Raw genomic sequence first — 26,551 nt, 5'->3', positions numbered from 1 at the left:
ATAAATATAAATATAAATATATATGTTTACAATTTCATTAAAAACTTTTTTACTTTTTCTTTTATTTTTCGCAAAAGAAATTTATTGCATCTACTAAACTTGGACTCGGTCTGTTTCCATCTCCCAAAAAGAAAAAAAGTTGTTTTGAGAGGAACCGCTTTCATTCATTCATCTCAAAGTCTCAATCACCAAGAAGAAAAAAGACAATCTTTCCCCTATTTCTCTCTCTGTTTTTTCAGGGATAAGAGCGATCTGGGCCCCCAAATACTTCTGTGTTCATGTTTTCGTGAAGTTACATCTCGTAGTACAGCTTTCTTGTTCATAAATCTATAGTATTCTCGCATTACCCATTTGGTAAAGTTCGCAACTCTGAACTCTGAAACCAAACATGTCGTCTTCCTCAACTTCAACATCGACTGCAACACAACCCGCAAAACCCCCAATATTGAAGAAACCAATCCCACCACCATCATCGAATCCAAAACCCAACTGGGTACTCAAGCAAAAAACCCCAAACCTTCAACAGTTGTACACAATCGGAAGAAAATTAGGACAAGGGCAGTTTGGTACAACCCATCTATGCACAGAGAAATCCACAGGCATTCCTTACGCCTGCAAATCGATACCCAAGAAGAAACTCATCTGCAGAGAGGATTACGAAGATGTTTTGAAAGAGATTCAAATAATGCACCATCTATCTGAGCATACGAATGTTGTGAGGATCAAAGGGACTTATGAGGATGCTTTATATGTTCATATCGTTATGGAGTTATGCGCTGGTGGAGAGCTGTTCGATCGGATAGTTCAGAAAGGGCAGTATAGTGAACGAGAGGCTGCGAAGTTGATTAAAACCATTGTTGGGGTTGTTGAAGCTTGTCATTCTTTGGGTGTTATGCATCGAGACCTAAAGCCTGAAAATTTCCTCTTTTCGACTACACATGAAGACGCTACTCTTAAAGCCACTGATTTTGGGTTGTCTGTTTTCTACAAACCAGGTTCAGTTTCCAATTCCTTTTTAATCCTTTTTTGGATTTTCCTTCTTGGGTTATATTATCTTATATCTCTAACACCTAAATAATTTCATGTGGGTCTATCTTATCTCTATCTGTTTTAGGTTTTTTATATGTCTTGGATGATATTGATCGCCGATTTCTGATTTATGGTGCTTTTAGCTTCTGATCTAGTTTCCTTGTAAATCTTCTTGTTGTTCTTGTGGGTGATATCAATATAATTGTGCCTTTTTCTGTTTAAAACTATATGAAATATATGTATGCATTATTGGTTAGAAATCTAGATAAAGAACTAGTTTTTGGTCGTTTATATAACTAGTTTCACTTAATTGTACCTAACTTCCTATGATATGCTATAACTTCTTTTTTCTGTTAACTTATGCGAAATCCCTGTGTTGTCCCTACTGTGATAATTCGACATTGATAAGAACTGCTTCACAAATGCAAAGTTTTAAATAATTGCATTTGGGTCCATGTATTGGGACTTCTTCTTGAACACGTGTGTAGCAATTTTTGATTTGTTTTTCCTATTCCTTCAAATAATGTTAGTACTTTCATGAAAGTTAGGTAATTTGGTCAAGTTCTTCTTGATCTTGTAATTCTAAAACCATTGGATGAATTAGTCCAATAATGTCACTACTTTGTTCATCATAGATTATGTTGCAAAACATTTCTATTCAACTTCGACCCTTCTACAATTACTTTGTGTGATTCTTTTTCTACTTATTCATAACATTTGGTACCAAATATAGGATTGTGAACAATGAACATGCATTTTATTCATCTAAATATCCCTACTCATGGTTCTTGATTCTAATTTTAGGTGAAACATTTTCCGATGTGGTTGGAAGCCCATATTATGTAGCCCCCGAGGTTTTACGTAAGCATTATGGACCCGAATCCGATGTTTGGAGTGCAGGGGTAATTTTGTACATTCTACTGAGTGGTGTTCCCCCTTTTTGGGCAGGTATTTTGCAATCTTGTTTGTAGGATTCCATTAATACATTGTATTTACATATACTATACAAAAGTTATATGAAAACTCATTCCATTCCTTCAAGCCAACCAAACATGACTATGGAATGTAATGAGTCATTCCATTACCTTGCTTATTCCATTCCATTCTGTAATTCCATTACTTCATCTGATTCTAAATTAACAGATTCTAATTGGTATATACAGAAACTGAAATGGGGATCTTTCGTCAAATTCTACAAGCAAAACTCGATTTTGAATCAGAGCCATGGCCTGCAATCACAGATAGTGCTAAAGATCTTATAAGGAAAATGCTCGATAGAAATCCCAAGAAAAGGCTTACAGCTCATGAAGTTTTATGTAAGAAAGAAACTTTAACATAAAAGAATGTTTTTGTTAAAAAATAATTATATAATGTTTTGGTATTTTCTTTAGGTCACCCATGGATTGTTGATGACAAAATGGCACCCGATAAGCCCCTTGATTCTGCTGTATTATCAAGACTCAAACAGTTTTCTGCAATGAACAAGCTCAAGAAGATGGCTTTAAGGGTAAGCTTCTTTTAGTTTCTCAAGTAAAAACATTAAATTTCTTTGAAAAAAGATGAGATTTTGTATAAAGACTCATAGGAACAACTTCATTATCATTATTCATTATTCGTTAATTCATCATGCACATTATATTTATAGGTGATAGCAGAAAGACTTTCAGAAGAAGAAATCGGTGGATTAAAGGAGTTATTCAAAATGATAGATACAGACAATAGTGGAACGATTACTTTTGAGGAACTGAAAGAGGGACTTAAACGTGTTGGATCTGAACTTATGGAGTCTGAAATCAAGGATTTGATGGATGCTGTAAGTTTACGTTCTTTTTCTTTTTCTTTTTCTTTTTCTTCTTTCACTTTTCTTTTTTGTTTTTTGTTATCGGAGGTTGAAATTTGTGGGAATCAAATTTCAGGCGGATATTGACAACAGTGGAACCATAGATTACGGTGAGTTTCTTGCTGCAACTGTTCACTTGAACAAACTGGAGAGAGAAGAGAATCTTGTGTCTGCTTTTGCGTTTTTTGATAAAGATGGAAGTGGATACATAACAATTGACGAGCTTCAACAAGCGTGTGAAGAGATGGGTTTAGGCGAAGTTCATCTTGATGAAATGATTCAGGAAATCGATCAAGATAATGTAATAATAACTTTACTCCTTACGCTATTATCATATCAAAAAGATGATTATTGTTTTTATTTAATGATGAATTGTTGGAACTTGGAAACGTGTTGTTTTACAGGATGGACAGATTGATTATGGGGAATTTGCTGCGATGATGAGGAAGGGTAATAATGGCGGAATTGGGAGGAGAACTATGAGAGGCAACCTAAACCTAAATCTAGGTGAAGCTCTTGGTGTCGTGGCACCTCAAGAGCCTATAACAAAAAATCACACCACTGAAAAAGTTGACATTTAGTAATTAATTCCTATAATTTGTTACTAATCTCTTATTTTATTATTATTATTATTATTATTATTATTATTATTATTATTATTATATTTTTGGTTTTGAACTAAATGGGGTTAACTTTGAACTTAGATATATATATAATTTTGACTTTGAACTTTGACTTGGTCTTTGTTTATGGACTATGTGGTGGCTTGGCTACTTGCTACATTCAAACTTCAAAGTCAACTGAATTTGTAATCAAAATTCAAAATCCGTTTCTGTGAATCTATGTGCGAATGAGTAAAGACCCAGTCATCAAATGCAAAAGTCAAATAAGTAACTTTTATTGTACACATAATTATAAAAACTGTTTTTTTTGTTATAAAATTGTTTATAATTTTTTTTTTGTTTGGAATAAAGTAAATTGAAAATGACCAAATTAGCTATATCGAGGGGAGAATTTCAACAGAATGTATATATTTTTTGTCACAAGTAACACCATGGATCTTGCAATTGAGCCTACTTCGAAGTCGCCATTTGATGCGATTTTCTTTTGTGGTCCCATAAACAAAGATATTAGAAAACTAAACACTATAAAATTATTAATATTATTGTGAAAATCATATATATATATATATATATATATATATATATATATATTCATTTTCTTATAAGATTTCAAAACGATTTTGTAACAAAAGAAAGTTTTAGGGAGGACGGAGTCGGGAACAAGATGGAGATCAGGTTAGGCCGGTACCGGTGGGGTGGGTACCATCGTCAGAGGGAGAAGCGGGTTGGACGATTTAGTGCTCTGCAACGGGTTGGTGAACCCATGGCCTCTTGTTCAATGCGCAAAGAACCAATGTTTTCTTTTGCTGTTTAATGAAATCTTTGTAGAAATATTTAAGGGAGATGAAAGAAATGAGTGAGTGAAGATCGGTTGGAATTTAGTGTAATTACGTAAATTTTCAAACAAAATTTTCATTTTAAAATCACATAATTCTCATAACATATTTCACAAAGATCTCATTTATTTAATTTACAAAAGGCAACTCCAAAATTGTTTGATTAATAATCCAGGATCCTCAAAACATAACTCTTTCTCTAGTGTGTACAATCAAACCGGCGCATTCCCGCGATCCTGAGAAGAACCTGAAACACATATCACATAACACAGTAAGCATGAAACTTAGTGGGTTCCTCAAAATATCACACATATCTCATTAGCCTCTCATGGCTATACTCAGATAAAACCCTCCGGTCAATGTGTCTCAGTGGGACTCACCGGTCCCAAAACTCGGGTGGACCCTCCGGTTCTAACTCAATAAGCTCATAATAATAATACTCAGCATAAATCACAAAGAGATAATGCAGAATATCACAATACACAGGTAATCACATAAGACATCTCAGTCATACAAAGATACCTCTCATGTTAAGTATAATGAGAAGACTCACCTCAGATGATGAACAACTCCTATAGATGCTGCTGTTGCACCGACCTCTAACACTGGACCAAAATCCACAATTACCAAATTAAGATCTAAGTCTAAATCTCACTCTTTAGGCCTAAAACTCACTGGTCCCACCAAGGCCCAATAATGAATGGGCTCTCCCGAGGCCCAACTCTTAAGTCCAAACGACAAGCCCAACACAAGGGACCAAGGCATATATATAATATATCTCTGCTCAAAATCTCTAGTACACAAGCCTAAAGATCCAAGACCAACCCTTAAGGCCCACAATAAGATTTAGCCCACAATGAGGTTACGCGGGGCGTACCTCCCTTGGTACGCTCAGCGTACACAAGGATGCACGAAATCTGATCAGGGGCACCAACCCAGTACGCAGGGCATACTAGGATTACGCTCGGCGTACGTCCAGTATGGCTTTTCTCACATTCTTGGTCTTAACCCGCTAAGACCTTAACATATATCACAGATCTGGACTCCCTAGAGGCTCTTACTCCATAAAGTCTGTGACTTTAATCCTTGCATGGTTGATAAAGTCACAAACACCCAAAACTCTCATTCTCTTATCTCAAAATGCTCATATCTCATGCATGGGTTGATTCAAACGTCCAAGTATCAATTTTTATGACACTATACTCCTAAAGACACTCAAAGGAGCTGCTCATAATCTCTGGAGCTCATTTTCTCATAAAGAATGTAACTTTGGGATCAAAACCTAAAATGGTCTAACATGATGTACAACACAAAAGAGTGAGAAAGCTTTGAGCTTTATACCTCCAAATGAAGCTCCCAACACAGATATGCTCAGATCTATAGCATGGACTCCCACTCATTCTTCTTCAAAGCTCCTTCTTCACTCCAAGAACACACAAAATCACTTAAATTCTCTCAAATGGACACACACAAGATCAAGAACGAGGATTAAGGTTTGAGAGGTTTGATTGTCTGAGGATGGTGGCCAGGAATGAGGCCATCTTATTCTTTATATAGGGATACCCCCTCATTTAGGGTTTTCACTTTGTGCCTAGTACGCCCAGCGTACCCTCTGGTACGCCCAACGTACTAGGTGGCTCCGCTTAAAAGCCACACACATGAGTATGCTAAGCGTACTCACATGTACGCCCAACATACTCAACTACCACCTTTCTCAAATAAGGGACCTATCTTGACAAAACTTCAAACTTCCATAGACTCCTCGATATAACTCTGTTTCTAATGAACCGCATATCCACATAAAGGTGACGAGGAGCCCTACATTTCTAGCAACTCGTCTCAGCCTCGAGGCTTCCTCATGCTCTGGTTGCAGCCCACGAACCCTAATCACGGACGATCCGAAACAAGATGTTACAATTCTCTCCCACTTGAATTAGATTTCACCCTCGAAATCGCTCCTTATCAACACATAGATCAAACCCAATAAGCCGAAAAGCACCACCGAAAGGACCTCATATCATACAACAATCTCTTCCAAAGGCACCTGAACCCAACAGGAACTCCCGACCCCGAAGAAGGGCAGGCTCTTCTGCCGCGATGATACTCGATATGTCTCTCCAGAACTTGAAAACTTTAGCGGTCTGTCTTCCTGCCAGACCACCCACACAAAATATCATCATATTAATCGCCCATCAAATAACAGACTCTCAGAACACTCTACCAGTTCTGATTCTCTAATCGATCCCAACCGTAACTCAAAAGGAATGGAAAGGTCACATCCCACCAAGGACCCACCGCCTGAACAACTATCAGAACTCATCTAAAGAATGAACCTCAAAACTTTGTCCTCAGACACAAGAAAATGATCATGCTTGCTTGGAAGTATCCTTTGACATCCATAGACATAAGCCCCAACTTCCTCTCAAATATCCCCTTCAACACTGAGCACCAGGTCAGTTCCCGACCCAATAGTTAAACCTCCAAAGGTTACCCATTGCATACCAAAAAATGTCTTACTGGCTTCCTTCTCACAATAACTATCTCGGCCCATTGTGACACACAAGTCACAAAGTTTGCTTTATCCCAAGCGAATACTACAATCTCAACTGAAGTCGCCTCACCTTCGACCTATGTCGTCTATTACTCACTAGTTTCATGCGTCTTGCGATTCTTCCCATATCAACGAACTGACCCATCCCGGTTAAAGGCATCATATAGAGATCAATACCCCTCAAAATTAAACCCATCTATGAATCCGGAACCTTATATCGCCTACTCAATACACGAATTGTCCCTAACTTAACTCGAGAGTCTGATTCAACAACAAAAGTGGAACCGCTCATTTCCAATCTGATACTCAACCTATACCCGCAATTCGCGAATTTATGCACACACCATCTCTCCAATTACGATAATCCCTCCTCAACCCGGGATATAAAAATTACCGACCGTCACAGAGACCCTAGTCTCGCCCCTGGTCCGGAAACCAGGTTCCCGAAGACTCAAGTGGTAAGGCTACCCAAGCCTAAGAACTCCTCTGCGTCATACTCTGACTAGTGAATACTACCGCTCTCCGTAGAACAATATTCACTCTTATCGACTACTGAGTGCTACGGTTCCCCCCATAGTCTTAAGACGCTCCTTTATTGACTCATGAATGCTACGACTCCCCGCAGACTTATGACACCCTCTCACTGACTCGTTAATGCTACGACCCCCCGAAGTATCACAACACTCTCTTGCTAACCAGTGAATACTACGGCTCCCCGAAGTATCACGACACTCTCTCTGACTAGCGAATACTACAGCTCCCCGCAGTATCACGATACCCTCTCCTACCGACTCATGGATGCTATGGCTCCCCGTAGTCTTACAACATTCTCTCACTCACTGACTCACCATGGGCTCACTCCATGGTTTTTCTTGATGATCCCATGCAATTACTCCCACTCGGATCCACTTTCTCTCTTATCACCCCATAATCTCATCATCAAGTCATCACTACACTGAGTTCACCAACTCATGCTCCGCAGCTCAACATAGATAGGTGCTTACATCCACCCAGCTTATGCGCCACCACTCCTAATGTAAATTCTCGTAAGCAAGGCACTTTTCTCAGCATAGATACACCCTTAGACAGTCCTACTCCGGCGACAATTAAGTGATGGGTTCCCACTGGAACAAAAGTCACTCAATACTCCATTCGCCATCTCACAACTCGAGTCTCAATCATGACCAAAATTTAGGACATCATACTCGGGTACCTCGGTGCACCATCACAGTATCTCACGATGTCTTGCCTCAACCACTGATCTTCCACTCATGCAACTCAAAACCTCGAAATACTCCCATCTCACAAATTGAAACACGGAGGAAAGGTCAATGACTGAAAACATGTTGACGAAAATCCGAAGTTCCATCCTCTACTGATCACCACCCTACGAAACTACTCATACCGACTCTGAAAGTGGTTGACAAATCAACTGTTGCCCCTCCTAGAGTATAGATCACAATCTATACCTATACCTGCAAATCTCAGCTATTGCACCCTGAACTCAGCGACCCAACTGCCTCGAACTCAACATTTGAAAACCCGAAAAATCCCTGGCCACAGTAAATTCTCTGACCAATGGCCACATGCCGTGGATTCACTCATCCTTTCCACACATACATACATCATCTCGCCTTGCACCTTGCCTCATCCACCAATAACCCAGGTCTCATGTGTTCGCACCGCAGATCTCCATAACGAGTCCTCTAACCGCACTTAAACGGATCACTAATCCTCTTAATAGAATACCCAGTTCTTCCCCACTCAAGGTTCAGACCATCACCATTTGGCATACCAACAATCTACTGTATAGACTTTTTCACAAGGTATATCACACTTGACTCTTGGAATGTACCACGTAATCACTTCAATGATCTTCCCGATGGAAACCAAGAAAATCCAAATATCTCGTAACTCAAAAAAATCTCAGAATGCTCCCAAACGTGACTTCCTCTAGTCATCTCGAGCCTCAGACCGACACACCGTCGGATACCCCAATTGTTTTGAATTAGTCATGACTCTTAATCTGGAAATAATGCACTATCATGCACCTCGTCTCTGATTCCTCGACCAACGTCCCATCGCGGGAATCATCATAAAAGCAAGAGACCTCTCTCTCACAGTCAATACACAATGTAGATAATGAGGGCCACCGCCCCGATATACTCCTCTTAATCACCTGGAATTGCTGCTAAATGTATGTCTCTCTCAGTAAGGCACCTCCTTGTTCTCTTCCATCCTAGTCCCACTAATGACTCTCTCATGGTATAAGAAATACCTCACAACAAACATACTGCCCAAATACTCTGGTGAAAAGGTTACAACCCTATGCTACCCCACGTGGTTTACCTCCAAACTCTAAAACCGGAATCTCGTTATCTCTTTTGCTTCTCCTAGGAAACGGGGACAGCGCAACTCTTGTCACAGAAGGTGACGTCTCATCTATCGGTCGATTGCTCAACTTAGATCGTGATCCTCCAATAAACATCATCTCTACTCATCCCTGAGTCTTGCGACTCAAACTGGCATCTCACCAATAAAATCTCTCAGAAACTAACTCAATTTCCCTCTCAAGGTATGCTCCATTGAAACTCATTCAACATGGCCCTCTGGCCCCACACCCTATCATATATGTTCTCAGTCTAATCAATCACAACAGGATAACTGGTAAAATCAGAAGCACTAACCGCCACGAATCATGGTACTCGAACCATGTGATCACCTCTCAATCTGCTACGAATCATGGTACTCGAACCATGTTATCACCTCTCAATATGCTACTTAGAACTCCTGGAATTCTCCCACTTTCAAGTATGAGTCCTCTGCTTTCAGTAGTACGGGCCCATACTACCTGCCACATCTACCCATACTTTCCACACAGATCATCCTAGATTTCCTAAGTAGCTGCTCAACCTTCTCGATCACTAATCCCGTTATACCTGGTCGCTCTCCAGCGAACACTCTCCTCTATCAGTGTACTCATCTGACTAATGTCACTCCTTAGGCTCTTCGTAGGTTCTCTCACTTCTTTGCCATCAGCTGCTGAAGAACTCCTTATGATGCCAACCATCTACCCTTTGAATATCGTCATATTCACTTAGTAGCTGACTCCCATCATCAATATTACCACATAACACGAAGCAATCAACATTCGGGCATCGAATAATCTCCACTAACACGTAAAACCACTCTAGGTTACAACTCCACTTGCTCTACTCACACTCAAAAGCTATCACCGAACTCAAGCAACCCTACCTCTCGCGGGTATCTAACTACTCCCTCAGTAGGCTCCTCCAATGCTCATCTTGGTATCTCTCCTAGGTTACTCCTCCACTCAAAGCTCTCTCTAAAAGATGTTGGATTAGTGTCTAAGCCCATAACTATTTTGGTATGTACTTGACTCGATTATGAGCATGGTCCTTTTGGGTTGCCTTCACCGTAGCAATATGTAGGATGATTTAAGGAGAGAAAGGTTTAAATATTATTTATTAATATATTATGAGAATAATATATTAAATGAGAAATCATATTGTTTAATTAATATTAGTCAAGAATTAATTGATAATTAATTTTGTGGCTAAAAGAGATTAATTAAATTTAGGGGACTGGACTGCAATTATTGGATAATTGAGTTATTGGGCTAAGGAATGCTAAAGGAACAAGGGGTGAACGAAATTATGATGGGAGCCCATCATATTTTCGCCCATGGCCTTATCCAGAAGGCTCCATGGGCTGCTTAGAGTTTAAGCTGTCCATTAGGGTTTTGACTGAAACTCTAGCAGCCCACACAAGTATATAAAGGACCCCTTAGGCTCCAAAAACATGGACAACTGATTCTCTAGGGTTTCTAGTTGTTTTTGGGCAGCCTCCTTTCATCTCCTCTTCATCCAAGTTGCATAAGGTGTTTGTGACTCCATTAGAGGTGCAGCACTTGAGGCACTAAGCTTTTGAAGCCAATCCAAGCAAGGATTGATTGTTATTGATATATAACAATCAAAGGTAATTACTAAACCCTTATTTCAATTCTTATTTGATAGTACTTAGGGTTTGTTAGTCTTGAATTCAAAGCATGTACAATAGAGAAACCTAGATCCAAGCATTAGGGTTTGTATGAGCACATAGGATTGTTTCTTATGCCTAAAACCCATCAAAAGATTCCTACTGGATACTCTTACTCCGCACATACTCAAAGCACATCACAGATAGAAAAAATTCCTAGGCTAAAGCATCACAAATCAGGAAACTCTAGCCCTAAAATATGAAATACATAGCCTATCTTCTAACATGCATCACTAATATCTCAATAATAACTCATAAGATAAATAAGTAAGGGTATTTTAGGAAATCACCGTTCGGGCTCTAGCTGATTGTACACACTGCTCCTTCTTATTTTTCTCTTAGAAGCTCTTGGTCGTTTAGAAAAATCATTTCTTTAAAAAATTTATCTCAAATCCTCAGTTTGAGTCTAGATATACCCGAAGGTGCATCCGAATCCCTCAAACCAAGGCTCTGATACCAACTTGTAATACCGTAAATTTTCAAACAAAATTTTCATTTTAAAATCACATAATTCTCATAACACATTTCATAAAGATCCCATTTATTTAATTTACAAACACAACTCCATAATTGTTTGATTAATAATCCAGGATCCTCAAAACATAACTCTTTCTCTGGTGTGTACAATCAAACCGGCGCCTTCCCGCGATCCTGAGAAGAACCTGAAACACATATCATATATAACAAGGTAAGAACAAAGCTTAGTGAGTTCCCTAAAATACCATACATATCTCATTAGCCTCTCATGGCTATACTCAGATAAGACCCTCCGTTCAATGTGTCTTAGCGGGACCCTTCGGTCCTAAAACTCGGGTGGACCCTCCAGTCCTAACTCAATAAGCTCATAATAATAATAATACTCAACATAAATCACAAATACATAATGAAAAATATCACAATACACAAGTAATCACATAAGACGTCTCGGCCATAAAAAGATACCACTCATGGTAAGTATAGTGAGAAGACTCGCCTCAGATGATGAACAACTCCTATAGATGCTACTACTACACCGACCTCTAACACTGGACCAAAATCCACGATTACCCGATTAAGATCTAAGTCCAAATCCTCACTCTTTAGGTCTAAAGGTAGTCCACTAACTAGACCATCAATAACCTAAAACTCATTGGGCCCACCAAGCCCCACTAATTAATGGGCTCTCCCGAGGCCCAACTCTCAAGTCCAAGCGACAAGCCCAACATAAGGGCCCAAGGCATATATATATATATATATATATATATATATATATATATATATATATATATATATATAATATTTCTCTGCTCAAAATCTCTAGTACACAAGCCCAAAGATCTAGGCCCAACCCTTAAGGCCCAAAATAAGATTTAGCCCACAAAGCCCACAACGAGGTTATACGGGGCGTACCTCCCTTGGTACGCTCAATGTACACAAGCATGTACGAAATCTGATCAAGGACACCAACCCAGTACGTGGGGCGTACTAGGATTACGCTCGACATACGTCTAGTATGGCTTTTTCTCACTTTCTTGGTCTTAACCCGCTAAGCCTTAGCTCATATCACAGATCTGGACTCCCTAGAGGCTCTTACTCCATAAAGTCTGTGACTTTAAGCCTTGCATGGCTGATAAAGTCACAAACACCTAAAACTCTCATTCTCTTATCTCAAAATGCTCATGTCTCATGCATAGGTCGATTCAAACGTCCAAGTCTTGATTTTTATGACATTATACTCCTAAAGACACTCAAAGGAGCTACTGATAATCTCTGGAGCTAATTTTCTCATAAAGCATGCAAATTTGGGACCAAAACCCTATAATGGTCTAACATGATGTACAAAACAAAAGAGTGAGAAAGTTTGAGCTTTATACCTCCAAATGAAGCTCCCAACACAGATATGCTCAAATCTATAACATGGACTCCCACTCCTTCTTCTTCAAAGCTCCTTCTTCACTCCAAGAACACACAAAATCACGTAAATGCTCTCAAATGGACACACACAAGCTTAAGAACAAGGATTAGGGTTTGAGAGGGTTGATTGTCCGAGGATGGAGGCCAGGAATGAGGCTGTACTATCACACCCCAAAACCGGAACGGCGGAAACATTCTGGGGTGGATGACGTCATGTTAAGTATCACAACATATGCAGTATAGTAATCAAAGTACAACAACCATTGCATTAATAGTAATAATTTTACATAAGTTACATTTCATAGCAATATCAAAGTAATACAAGGAATAATATAGATGCAACTCGGTTCTAGGCTGACTTCACAAAAGCTCCCGAGGTGTACCTGTCTATCGCTGACCTGAGAATACAAGTTATTTTGAAAGCGAGTATCAGCATTATATAATGCTGGTGAGTTCATAAGTATTTAGTGTCATTTGTATAAATACGCATTTTTATTCAAAATAACTTTATGAAAGATAGTAGTTTAGAATCTACGGTGTATTAGCGTCCTTTCCAAAAAATCCTATATTTTCTAAATAAAAGCAGTCTTCTACCAAGACCCGACAGACTTACGTTTTAAGGAGTAATTTTCCCCAAAATACTATCATTATCAAAATACAGTATTGACTTTAAGGAATAATGAGAAAATCACAAGTAAAAATACCAGGGGAATATAATATATACCTCAACAGTAATATTGCTGACTAAAACAAAAGATAACGTAGACTCCAGGAAAGTATCGTATGAATAATACGCCTGGCTCAGTCTAACACAAGGAAACACAGACTCCAGACAGTATCGAATGAACGATACAGCTAGCAAAGTCTAAAATAAGAAAATACATACTCCAGACAGTATCGAATGAACGATACAACTAGCAAAGTCTAAAACAAGGAAATACAGTGATAATTCTTGTTACCTTAAGGCCATGAATTATAAGGTAAACATGGAGATACTCGTAACCATACTGATTGACAATAGAGTACTTGACGCCCTGCAAGCGTCGGAATGAATGTGACATTTGTCACCCCTTGGCTTGGTCGGCCAGGGACTGTAGCTAGCAGTCAGGGTGTGGGAGTTTCAGTCCCGTATAGATCTATACACACAATGCCCGCTCTCCCTCCAGGAGACTCTGGTTACCAACTTGACAACGGGGAAATCGTGTCCAGAGGATGCATCTCGTAATTTCGAATTCTATTATAAGTATTGGAATAATGATATAGACTCACGAATGAACTGACTCCTTTGGAATTCTCGTACTGGAAAGAGTAAATAGAATCTCCTAACTATTCCTATAATAGTTACTAACGTTTCAGGTCTATGAATGATGAATGGAAGGTTGCCCTTGCTACCCAAGGGAAATGAACTGGTCGATGGAAACCTTTATGTCTATATATGTATACATAATATATAACTAACGTTTAAACGACCTTTGGACGGATAACCGATACCCACCAGACCACATCCCAATGAGGAAAAGGAAATAGGGCGAACTAGCATTCCTAAGTCTTTTAAACATTATTTATATAACTATACAAATACATGCATGCATTTAACGAGAGGTCTATGAATGATGAATGGAAGGATGCCCTTGCTACCCAAGGGAAATGAACTGTTCGATGGAAACCTTTATGTCTATACATGTATACATGATATATAACTAATGTTTAAACGACCTTCGGATGGATAACCGATACCCAACATACCACATCCCAACGAGGAAAAGGAAATAGGGCGAACTAGCCTTCCTAAGTCTTTTAAACATTATTTATATAACTATACAAATACAGGCATGCATTTAACGAAATAAAAGCATAGAAGAAAACTCTGATGAAAACTTTGGAAAACCTTTACACATAAGAAATTTACGACTTAATGTCAGTTTGTAAAACAAGTTTTGAAAATCTTTGGAATCCTTTGAAAAACCTTTCATAACAGCTTTGAAAATGATTTTTATAAAACAGATTAAGTGAAGAAAACCTTTGAAAAAAAACCTTTCGAATACTTATGATAATGTAAAAGAGAAATTCATACTTTAACAAGAGTTGAAAGCGAGATTGGAACATCTTAAGCTGGATAAAACAGTTATCATGAAAAATCTATTTTTGCTATATAGTTATTAATCACATGTGATTTATATAATAACTGTATAGGTCAACTTGTATTCCCCCCTATAAAAGCAGTTAAAATCATTTAAAAGGTTAATTCAGGGGTATGAACTCACCTGCTGTAAGTGGATCGGATGGAGGTGTCGGTTGGGTGCTCGGTGTCAAGTGAAGACTCAAACACACTTAATGACCTAGTAACATATAAAGGCATATGTTTACATACAATTGGTGTTTATAATACTAACTAAACACGTATAAGCATCCTAATGTGCGGAAAACACTTTGTTCAAGTGCTATGAGGCTATTGGGTTGCAATAAGGGAGTGTAGGGCCTAGTTAGGGAGTTTACTCTTCAAGAGTAAACTCTTTATGGAGATTTCGGCCCTAAGATCATATCCCCATGAGTTTACGGCCGTAAAATCATGGGTGGTGTGTTATTGGATGCTAAAAGGTCTTATATCACTTGTAGAATCAGGCTAGGTTCAAATCTAGGGCATAGGAAAGGGTTAAGGCTCCAAATGGACCATTTAAGGGAGTTCACGGCTGTAAACATAGAGTTTACGGCCATAAACTCTCACTTGGTCTTTCACTTCATGATTTAAGGTCTTAAATGCAAGAATATAGGGTTCTATGCATTATTCCAAGCCATATGGGGGAGTTAGGGCATCATTTGGCCTTCTTAAGGGAGCTTACGGCCCATGGACCAATCCTTGGGGGGGGGGGGTTTACGACCGTAAACTCCTAAGTCCATAGTTTCCTTGATGTTTAATGCCCCTACTTCATTGGTGGTTGATTCTAGACATTTACCCAAGCCTTAGGAGGTGTTTAAGGGCAAATTTAACACCTTACAAGGTGTTCACGACTCATGAAGAGGGGTTTATGGTCCAAAAGTGTTCTTGGGCCGTAAACTCATGTTTACTCTCCATATGATATGATTTTGGGGTTCTAAGCTCATACATGCAAGTCCACAAGTCATATCTAAGCCTTAGGAGTGATTTAGAAGGGTTTTGGGGCTTCAAAACCCCACTTATGGGTGTTTGCGGTCCAAGAGAGTTCTTGGGCCGTAAACACATGATTTTTCCACTTTTGGATGTCTTAAACACGAATTTGCATGTTAAATGAGCTAAACAACAAGTTAGGGTAGATCACTTACTAGTTTGGGGCTTGAAAGAGGCGTTTTTGGATCAAAGGCAACTTGTAGAGAGAGAGAGAGAGAGAGAGTAGAGATAGGGTGGAAAGTTTCAGATGGAGTCCACTCACCCTTATATAGGGTTTGAGTTTGTGGCTCGGTGGAAATCTACCCGATACTGACGTTAAACGGGGCTTTTGGTTGCACCCGATTAAATGGTCGTAATTTGACTTGGTTGAAACTAAAATTTTTCAAGGGAATATTGAGGGTGTTTCTAATTTGTTCCAACCCTTATGAAGTCATAAAAAGTCCCAATTTAATTAACCTAATCCAAAAAGGTTAACGGATAATTTAATAAAGCGAGTTTTATTAACGGAAGGAGGGGTTAAAATGACGGGATAAATTTCGGGTTGTCACAGAGGCCATCTTATTCTTTATATAGGGACACCCCATCATTTAGGGTTTTCACTCTATGCCTAGTACTCCCAACGTACTAGGTGGCTCCGCTTAAAAGTCACGCACAGGAGTACACTAAGCGTACTCACACATACGCCCAGCGTACTCAGCTGCCACCTTTCTCAAATATCTTGACAAAACTTCAAACTTCCATAGATTCCTCGATATAACTCCGTTTCCAATGAACCTCATATCCACGGAAAGGTGACGAGAAGCCCTACGCTTCTAGCAACTTGTCGCAGCCCTGAGGCTTCCTCATGCCCAGGTTGTAGCCCATGAACCCTTATTACGGACGATCCAAAACAAGATGTTACATTTAGGATTCGATTTTGATGATTTGAAGGAGGTAAAGAAAGAAAATAACCCTAGCTCGTTGCGATTGAAGAAGATAGATGCCTCTCTTTGAAATCCTAGAAATATATATTTTTATTACTGTATTTAATAGTGTCCTCAGTCTCAATTGTTTATAAAATACATAATTAATTTGATAAACACTTATTCCTAATAATCAATTTTAAGTAATTAATTTTGTATCGATTAGTTTGTCAAATAATTATATATATATATATATATATATATATATATATATATATATATATAATTAGAAAAAGTTTATTTTTAAAGAAAAATGTTATGTTTTATTTTATTTTATATTTTTTTAATTTAATTGAATTAAAAACAGTGATGTGCCAAGTGAATTGAGTTGGTTAGAAAATATAGGGTTTTCATATGTTGTGGATCGAGAAAGATGAAAGAGATAAAAATGAAAAAAAAAAGTTGAGTCAAGTTGATAAATTTTGAAAAGAAAATTAACTTAAAAATAAGAAAATTCTGAAAAATGCTTTAAATATGAGAGGCTACTTTATAGCAAATAGTTACTTGGCATGGAATCAAAATAAGAAATCTACTATAATAAATAAAGATTTTTTTGCCACACGTGCTCTTCTCCTTCATTTGGACACATGATATTTTCTAGAATTTTTAATTTTTCTATTTTCCACTTGTAATTTTATTGTATTTTTTATTTTATTAAATTAAAATTTCACATTTAATGTGTAAGGTAATATATATGTAAAGTATTTATTAGAAAAAGATTATATATGTAATGTATTCAGTACATTAAAATCTCATTAATTTTAATAATTCAAAATTTTCTTATAAATTCAAACTTTTCAAATTGTCAAAATTTTATATTTATTTTTTTTAATTAAACTCATGTAATACATGAGTCTCACACCTAGTAAATGTATCATTTTCAAGAAATTTCCAAATTTGTGACTATTTTGTTAAAGTTGGTTTACTTATTTATATATATGGTTAATTTTGTTATTTTCTCTAAAATCCCAAATATGTATTAACATCCTAATTTATGTTACTTCTAATAGGACAATTTGGTAATTTTAACAGTCCCACCCTCATTCAAATTACTTTTTTATAATTCACACATAAGCACACACACTAACAAAGGAAAATTCATCTTCACATTTTCATACTCATCTTTATACGCAACATTACAACATCAATAACTTATTCTAAAAACCATATGGAATTGCAATATACTTTTATTTAGCTGTATCACAAAGTCTTACGTTTTACTTCTTTTAAAATTTGATAAGAATTTTTAAACAATCCGGCTTTTTCATAATCTTGAATGCTTCTTGTATATTTTCCAATCTTATTTCATGTGTTAGAAGTTGATCCATCTCTATCTCCTGCAAATTTATAATTAGATAAACGAGTCAAGTTAAGGGGTTGCCCTGTAATTATATAATCTTTAATCTCATCATAAAATAAATTATTATTATAAAGACTAGTATTAAATTAATCATCTAATTTTTATATAGTTATTTAAAGAGTAAATTACACGAATGGTCGGTTTGGGAAATTTGCGTTTGGTTCCTAACTTATTTTTTTAATTCAGAAAGTCTCTATTGTTTGTTTTTATTACGTTCTTGGTCCCTATTATTTATTTTTGTTACACGTTTGGTCTATGTCTTAACTAAAAAACTATTATTTAAATACAGACAAGTGGTAGGGTATGTAAGGTAAGGTGAGAGGGTGAGGTTGGGGGTGTGTTTATTTAAATAAATTAAAAAATCAAGGGCAAAATAGTTTTTTTAGGTAAGAAACCAAACACGTAACAAAAACAAACAATATGGACTTTCCGAGTTAAAAAAATAAGTTAGAGACCAAACGTGCAAATTACCCTAAACTATAGGGACCATTCGTGTAATTTACTCTAATTTAAAATGTTATACAAACTATTATTAAATAAAATAGTCATCAACCCTAAATGAATGTTAATAAATAGTTTGTTTGTCACCTTATTAACACATTTGTTGAGTATAATGGGAAGATCCGATTGAGTCCTAACCCCACCCATTAGTGAACCCTTCAAGGTCCGACCACTCAATAATGATAAGTTCTTAATGACCCAATTGGTCTCTAGCCCAACTCCAATAGCTACAGTCGTACCAATTCCCTGCATATAATAAATCTTCATTGCTATAATTTTCTTTTTTTAAATTTTAAGTATCTTCCCATAAATAATTATAAAAATAATCATTAACAAAGCTTCGGATCATATCGTGCGTACAATTTTTGAGGCATCAATGGCTTCGTTCAACAAAGGCTCAACTCCACTGCACTCAAAACAGTAGTCAACACCTAACCCGTCGGTTATATCTTTTATTAAATCTGAGACAGATCGATCAGGATGATTTTGAGGATTGATGAAATCAGTCATTCCAAATATTTTTCCTTTTGATGCCTTATTTTCATTTATATCAACCCCTATTATCTTCGATGCACCTTGCATTTGTGCTCCTTTTATTGCCTAAAAAATTGTTCCAAATATATTGGTGTTTATGGTAAAAAGAAAGGGAAAAATAAAATTTGTACTATTATTGTTTTACATTGATTTAAACAACTAATTATTTTTTACATTGATTAAACCATTATATATTTCACAATGGTAGAAAAACTTTTTTCTTGATTATTTTGTTTTATATCAAGGAAAACTAAGAAAAACACAACACAACGTATTTTCATCGTATAATCAATTTAACAAAAGAACTTTAATTAATTTATTCTATTATTTTGTAATTATTGCAAGAAGATAATAAGCAAACAACAAAATCTATCAAATAAAAAGAAATGTCTTGTATTGTGCTTTTGTAAAAAAGATGGTTATTATAATGCTTTTGTAAAGCCTCATGATAAAGGAACGTACCCCGAGGCCAACAACACCAAGGCCAAAGACGGCGACAGATGACCCCTTAGTGACCGGAGCTTCCTTCCACGGAGCACCAAGGCCGGTGGTGAAGCCACACGACAGCAAACTGGCATGGGGGAGAGAAATCTTCGGATCAACCTTGATCACATAGTTTACGTCGATCACCATGTACTCCGACCATGTAGAACAATTGAAAAGGTGGTAGGCGGCTTCTCCGGTTGCAGCAACAGTCATCCTGGATGTGCCGTCGGCCATAAGTCCGTTCAAGGTAATCGGGTAAACATGGCAGGTGTTGGTCCTTCCGGACTTGCAATTCAAACATTGTCCACATTCACCCATGTAGAGCGGCATCACGACGTCGCCTGGCTTCACCTCCGTCGTCTTCACATCTTCCCCGACGCTCTCAACAACCCTGCAACCAGCAATCGTCCATATTCAATTGATAGTTCATAAATCAATCAAATCGTTTTTCTTCCTCAATTCATAAATATCTACCCGACGCCTTCATGTCCAGGAATTCGCGGGAACAGAGGCTGAAATGTTGAATTAGGTTAGAACTTCGAACTTAGAATATGATCTAATTCAAAACTTGATACAAAAATGGGGCTTACGAAGGGCATGCCATTGCAAGCAAGGATGTCGGTATGACATATACTCGCACAGAGCATCTTGATTCTAACTTCCAATGCTTTTGGTGGATCGACCTTTATCTCCTCCACCGTGATTGCTCCGCCGATCTCCCGTACCACCGCCGCTGCACCGCAAATTCCGTTAGCAACAACGTCATTTTCAAATATTTAAAATCAGAAGTTAGAAGTAGAGATACCTTTACAAGTAATGACATCTGGAATGGTGTTCGTCATGGCGTTGCAGATTGGAGCTTAAGAAGAGAGACTACGATTGAAGTTAAAGGAGGTGATGTGGGGTTTTATAGTGTCGAATTGAAATCGAATTTAGTGTTCTATAAATACTCGCGAGCAGATGATGACTTCATGATCATCATCATGGACAAAATTGTCCATTTGATGCAGCTTAAAAGCGAAGAGAATTTAACACTTCAGTATTATATTATTGATTTTGTAGAGAATATATTACCATATAATTCGATTCGTTAAACTTTTATTATATGAAAAAAAAAAAAAAGAAAACTGAAATCGCATCATCTATTCTAAAAAAACATCATTTAAATGGATTACATGGATTACGTTAAAGTTATACATGATAATAAGTTATTTTTTAATATTGGTGTGGAACTAATGGCATAACTTTGAACTTATATTATTATACTTTGAACTTATATTATTAACTTTGACTTTGACCAATATTTGACTTTTTTTTTTGGGTTTTGTTTATGGCTGCTAGATTCAAAGTCATAACTTTGTAGGAAAATTGGACCCAGTCGATGGTAACATCGAATGGTAACTACTGTGTTTGAGATAATTATAATATGTTTATTTTGTTACAAAAAGTAATTGTAAGAAGATCGGAGATAATGTTATTTTAGTGTTTAGTATCCTATCCGATAAATAAGAGAAATTAAATTGTCTTCTACCATTTACACCTATCAATATTCCTACCTATTAATTTTATAAAACATGTCATCATTCCATCATTCAATTTAATTTTATTTGATATATATATTCCTAATACTATTAATGAGATAGTTAAGTAAATATGAAATGGTAACACGTGTCATAATGATAGTGAGTGCGAATATTTGTAGGCATAAAATGTAGAAGACAATTTAACTTTTCGATAAATAATTATAGTTGGCCATATGTGAATGATACATAGAATTCAACAAATGCGTACTTTGTCTTTTGATCATAAATAGGACTAAAAATTAGGGACCATAACTCATAACACAACTTGTATGTAAAGTGGGGTTAGCATGTGTTCTTGCTTATTTGAATTAATCAAGATGTTGTCTCAAAATAATTTCTACTACAGTAACCGAGAACTATAAACACCAATATAGACATTTGAATTAACGAAAGACAAAGTATAACAGATTTTGAATCCTACACGTTAATCATGTATTAAAAAATTCATGGTTCTAGACATGGTTGGGATCTCTTGATCTTAAGATCTAAAACGAGAAAAACAATCCTATCACACTAGGATTTATCTTAGATAAGTATATAGAGATTTTTGAAATATGGTGCTATTTTGGAAATGTTTGGTGAAAATGCGTTGTTTCAATATGCTTTGTAAAAATAGGACCCACATATTATGTTTGATTGTTCAAAAATTACTTAAATGATAATTAGGTTATGTTTGGTAGAGAGAAATGATATTAGAGAAATGGAATTATTTCCATTTCTTTTGTTTGTTAAACACCAGATTAAGAAATGAGAAAAGAAATTGTTCTCTTTCCACCTTTTGGATTCTCTTTTTACAATAGAGAACTAGTTGTGAGATCCATATATTATACGAGTTTATTAAAAATAAAAATTTAATATCAATATTTAAACATTAAATATTTTATAAAATAATACTTTTACGTATCATAATGTAATCTTTTGAAACATTTATAAAAAAAATCAAATATTCTTTTAGAGCATTTATGAGACTTTATTATTAAATTAATAGAATGATTCTCTTTCCTTATATGAAATTTTATTTTAAAAAATTGAAATTTTCAAAAAATGACAAGTGGAAAATAATAATTTTAAAATTTTCTTAAAATTAGATGTGACAAAACTCTTGAGAATTTGACAGTGGCAAAAAAAAAAACTTTCATTTATTATTAAAGAGGATGAGAATTAACATTTTTCATATAACTTAGAATTGAAAAAAGAAAAGCGGAGAATTGGATAAAACAAAGTATACGCTATGAGAGTCTCCTTCTCACAATCACGCTTACGATGGTTTGTTTAATGATTACAATTTTATGGATTAATTGTTTGAAATTACTCGAACTTTTTATGCCACTTATTATAAAAGTTAAAAAGTCTAGGAAGACTTCGTATGTGTAAAAGAACATGGGTTTTTGAATATCAAGACATGTATATGTAAAATATTAATTGGAAATTATAAAAAATATCCGGCAAACAATAAATGACAAAATACAAAAATATAAACATAAAAAATACTACGAATTAATATGTATATCATTAAGGCATTATTATAAAAAAAAAGTTTGAAAAGATTAAGCATTGTAAAAGCCTCATTTCCATTTTATTGTTTAGTATAATCAAACAAATGAATTGATTCTCACATCAATTTTCCTATTGAATTATTTGTTGTACCAAACACCATGATCAATTATCTTTCCTATCTTAATTCTCTTTATTTGCAACTTCATTCTGTGCTATTTTGTTCTATGCTGCAATTTCATTTGTGCTATTTTGTTCTATGCTGCTATTTTGTTCTATGCTGCATCCCTTTAATTTCAACCCTTCCCTTTATTTATATAAAAGAATTGATTTTTCTTTTTTAATTTATAGCTTTAACATTTCATCTTATATAGTATGTTTAAAATATATTCTTGTCCTTTTTAATTTTTTTTGTATCTTTATTAAAATTTCACATATAATGTTATTTATTATAAATATATTATAAAAATTTATATATTAGTTTTGACAATTTATACCATCAAAAAGATCTAACTAATGTTTAAAATCAATACAAATATTGAATATTCTTATATTTTATATGAAATTTATATATATTACTAAAATTATATAATTAATAAATAAATATAAAACTTTTAATTTGAATTGTCAAATCAATTTTTGAATCTAAAAACAAATAAAAAATTTAAAACAAAAATATTACTATTCATCTGAAAACTTTTAAAAATCATGTACATGAATTTTAGAATGTTAGAATCTTAACTTGATTCAATCTCATATTTTTAGTCTTTATTATATAGATGGGGCTAAAAAATCATCTATTTAACTTGAAAACAAGTATCATAAGTCACAAGAGTCTTATAGAGCATCACCTCTTACTCTATTCATATGGAATTAAGGATAACATCATGACACTCATGTTATTTTCTTTGTAGTATTATTTCTTTAGTTATACATGATCCCTGTGTTCTTGTTTATTATTCTATTTAATATATTATCTTTTTTAACGTTATCGGTTTGTAGCAAAAAGAATTATGGGTTATGTTTAAGATCGAAGTTAATCATCGATGCCTTAATCAAACATTAAGTTATAATGGATATTGTATAAACAAAACCTAGGGAAAATTTTTGAAGATCAATTTATTTTTTTAGGATCTTTCGATCTTATTTGATTTTACGATCACAATTTTGTTAAATGTAAAAAAAAAATTCTAAGGTAAAACAATTTTGCAAATTCTTTACTCTTATAATAGTATAATACACAATAACAACACCATTTATAGTCATTATTATTGTTAAAATATGGTGCCAAGTAACAACACGATTTACCAAAATCTTACTACATTTCTTTGTATATAAAAAAATAAAAAAATAAACTCATATTGTTGTGTTCGAAACCTTTCGTGCAAGAATGATCCAACAAAGTACCCTATAAAACACAAAGAACCCAAACATCACGCCTACATTCATCCATCGTGTATCCCACTCAAGCCCTCTCCCCTTCAAGATATCGTCTCCGGTCATCAAGCACGTCGAACCACTACCCTCACCAGAGAAACAAACCTCCCTCCGGCCCCAATACTCGTTCACCAACCAGGAGTCCAATGGATACCGATACAACGACACATAATACATAAACATCCAATACTTCGGTATCACTTCTTTCGGTATAAAATACCCTGAAAACAGAAAAAATGCACCAAGAACAGTGGAAATCAACGAGTTCCCGGAGATGAAATCAGGAGAAACTGCACTCAGAAAGAGAACCAACGAACTAGCCATTAGCACGATTAGCCATACCACAAACACGAAAAACGCAAATGCAGTCGCCGAAGGGTCAAGTCCCACTAGCCAATATACAGGAATCGAAAAGAGGAGGCCGATTATGAAAAGAAACGGGAGGAACACGATGGTGTTGGCGATCATGTAAGATGAAGTCTTGTAGGCTCCTCTCGATGCTTCTTTCATTAAAACTCTACGTTCTTGAAGATATATCGGTAGGGCTTCAACTGTTGAAGAGAGAAGGAAGCTAAGACTAAAAGCAAAAAGTCCTAATCTTTCTGCGATACCATTTTCGTTATTCTCGACCTTTACATACACGCTACCTAAACCGAGCCCTCCCACAACTGCTTGCATCGTTCTTGCTAAGAAAAGTTGTTTTGTTCTGTATATAGTTTTCCAAAATCTCGTGCAAAGAATCAGAATTTCATTATATCGAGCTTTTGGCCGGACGGATTGATCTCTTCGTAAAAGCTCTTGAAACGTACCGTTTGTTTGTTCGGCCCATACTGTCGCGAAAGAGGGTTCGATAAGTTCTTGAAACGTGGCAACCGGTTCTTTTGAGTTGTATGATGTTTCTAGGGTTTCTTTGATTTCCATGGAGAACTCAAGCGCGTTGAGTTGAGCTGGAATTTCGAATCCCAGCTCGTTAATAGTTCCCTCGAGTGACTCGAGGGAACCATTATGGATCACAGACCCGTTGGAGAGGATAAGGAAGTTGGAAATGTATTGAAGGACTCGGTAACTTGGTTGATGGATTGATAAAATGATGGTTCGTTGTTTTGATGTTGCCATGTTGGATAGCAGCTCGATCACTTGAAGGGCCGAGCTGCTATCCAAACCTGACGTAGGTTCATCAAGGAGTAGAATCGGAGGATCGGGAATCATGTCGACACCAATCGACACCCGTTTCCTTTCTCCTCCTGATATCCCTCGTTCGTTTTCGTCTCCTACGAAACTATCACGAACGTGAACCAACCCGAGCTCATGGATTAGACACTCGACTCGATGTTCCTTCTCTTTTGAGCTCATTTCAGTTAGCCGAAACTTAGCACTATACATTAATGTTTCCTTTACAGTTAGCAAAGGAAGCAAGTTATCCTCTTGTGCCACAAACCCGCATATCTTCTTCATCTGCGAAGGGCTCGTGATTGGGAAATCGTTGAGTGAAATGGTGGTTTTGGGATCCAAAGTGTTGTCACGAACACGACCGGAGATAAAATGAAGCAAACTCGACTTCCCGCTCCCACTTGGCCCCACAATCGCCATGATTTCTGAGCTTTGGGCTATGAAGGATACTGATTTGAGGATATTGATTCGTTTTGGCTTGTTTAGGAGCCATGGAAGTGTGAATTGGTGGCTTGATTTGATGGTGTAGGAGAGGTTTTTTACGGTGAGTTTGTAGGATGGTTTGGAAGGGTAAGGGTGTGGTGGTGGTGAATGGCGAGAGGAGGAGGAGGGGGTGGTGGATTGCTCCGGGGAGTTGTCGGAGGCGGTGAATAGGGCGGCAGTATCATCTTCGATGTTTGGGCTGTGGAAGCAAGATGCCATTTTTGAGCTGGAGGGTTGAAGTTATGGAAACTGAAGCAAGTTTGGGTGAGAAATGTAAGAAGATGAAATGTTGGGGGTTAGGAAAGTTGGGTAGGCTAAATCCATGCTTATTGAGTTATTGGTATACTGGGTTTCCTAACTTTGGTGAACTAATTTGTGTTTCTTGTAGACCGAGGTAATTGGCAAAGAAAGAAAATATATACTATATGATGATAAGAAAGGCAAAAATTAATTGTTCGCTAACAAAAAAAAAGTACTTCTACGATTTATTTTTATTGCTTTTTTTAACGACAATATTAATTTACAAGAAAAAAAATAATGTATTTTGATATACATGTGGATTCTA

At 36.3% G+C, this 26,551-nt stretch overlaps 3 protein-coding genes across 3 annotated transcripts; 1 reads left to right on the top strand and 2 right to left on the bottom strand.

Annotated features, from left to right (window-relative positions):
• The first annotated feature begins 240 nt into the window (after positions 1 to 240).
• Positions 241 to 3,552, top strand: LOC145096193 (calcium-dependent protein kinase SK5-like). Its single transcript, XM_079033957.1, has 7 exons — positions 241 to 995; positions 1,834 to 1,977; positions 2,193 to 2,345; positions 2,421 to 2,536; positions 2,675 to 2,842; positions 2,946 to 3,170; positions 3,274 to 3,552. The coding sequence occupies exons 1-7, from the start codon at positions 389 to 391 to the stop codon at positions 3,448 to 3,450; spliced, it is 1,590 nt and encodes a 529-aa protein (XP_078890083.1). The 5' UTR covers positions 241 to 388; the 3' UTR covers positions 3,451 to 3,552.
• Positions 3,553 to 18,022: 14,470 nt separating this feature from the next.
• Positions 18,023 to 20,895, bottom strand: LOC145096189 (alcohol dehydrogenase 2-like). Its single transcript, XM_079033954.1, has 7 exons — positions 20,625 to 20,895; positions 20,410 to 20,552; positions 20,294 to 20,331; positions 19,796 to 20,210; positions 19,160 to 19,399; positions 18,887 to 19,045; positions 18,023 to 18,275 (listed from the first exon to the last, which is right to left on the bottom strand). Exons 1-7 carry the CDS (start codon positions 20,659 to 20,661, stop codon positions 18,165 to 18,167), a joined length of 1,143 nt encoding a protein of 380 aa, XP_078890080.1. The 5' UTR covers positions 20,662 to 20,895; the 3' UTR covers positions 18,023 to 18,164.
• Positions 20,896 to 24,100: 3,205 nt separating this feature from the next.
• Positions 24,101 to 26,274, bottom strand: ABCG23 (ABC-2 type transporter family protein). The gene has a single exon (XM_079033949.1). It carries the CDS (start codon positions 26,203 to 26,205, stop codon positions 24,253 to 24,255), a length of 1,953 nt encoding a protein of 650 aa, XP_078890075.1. The 5' UTR covers positions 26,206 to 26,274; the 3' UTR covers positions 24,101 to 24,252.
• Positions 26,275 to 26,551: the final 277 nt, after the last annotated feature.

The sequence above is a fragment of the Lactuca serriola genome, chromosome 1 (genome assembly GCF_051521515.1).
Source record: "Lactuca serriola cultivar US96UC23 chromosome 1, Lser_US96UC23_V15, whole genome shotgun sequence".
NCBI classification, from domain to species: domain Eukaryota; kingdom Viridiplantae; phylum Streptophyta; class Magnoliopsida; order Asterales; family Asteraceae; genus Lactuca; species Lactuca serriola.
This window is presented reverse-complemented; position numbering and strand designations above follow the sequence as displayed.

Excerpts from the sequence above, each read along its gene's own strand:
- ABCG23 (XM_079033949.1), bottom strand. The coding sequence starts at position 26,205 with ATGGCATCTTGCTTCCACAGCCCAAACATCGAAGATGATACTGCCGCC.
- LOC145096193 (XM_079033957.1), top strand. The coding sequence starts at position 389 with ATGTCGTCTTCCTCAACTTCAACATCGACTGCAACACAACCCGCAAAA. Across the intron at positions 2,843-2,945 it reads TCAAGGATTTGATGGATGCT|GCGGATATTGACAACAGTGG; the intron begins GTAAGTTTACGT and ends ATCAAATTTCAG. Across the intron at positions 3,171-3,273 it reads AGGAAATCGATCAAGATAAT|GATGGACAGATTGATTATGG; the intron begins GTAATAATAACT and ends GTTGTTTTACAG.
- LOC145096189 (XM_079033954.1), bottom strand. The coding sequence starts at position 20,661 with ATGACGAACACCATTCCAGATGTCATTACTTGTAAAG. Across the intron at positions 20,211-20,293 it reads CCTGGACATGAAGGCGTCGG|GGTTGTTGAGAGCGTCGGGG; the intron begins GTAGATATTTAT and ends TGCTGGTTGCAG. Across the intron at positions 19,046-19,159 it reads CCATTGATGCCTCAAAAATT|GGAATTGGTACGACTGTAGC; the intron begins GTACGCACGATA and ends TATTATATGCAG.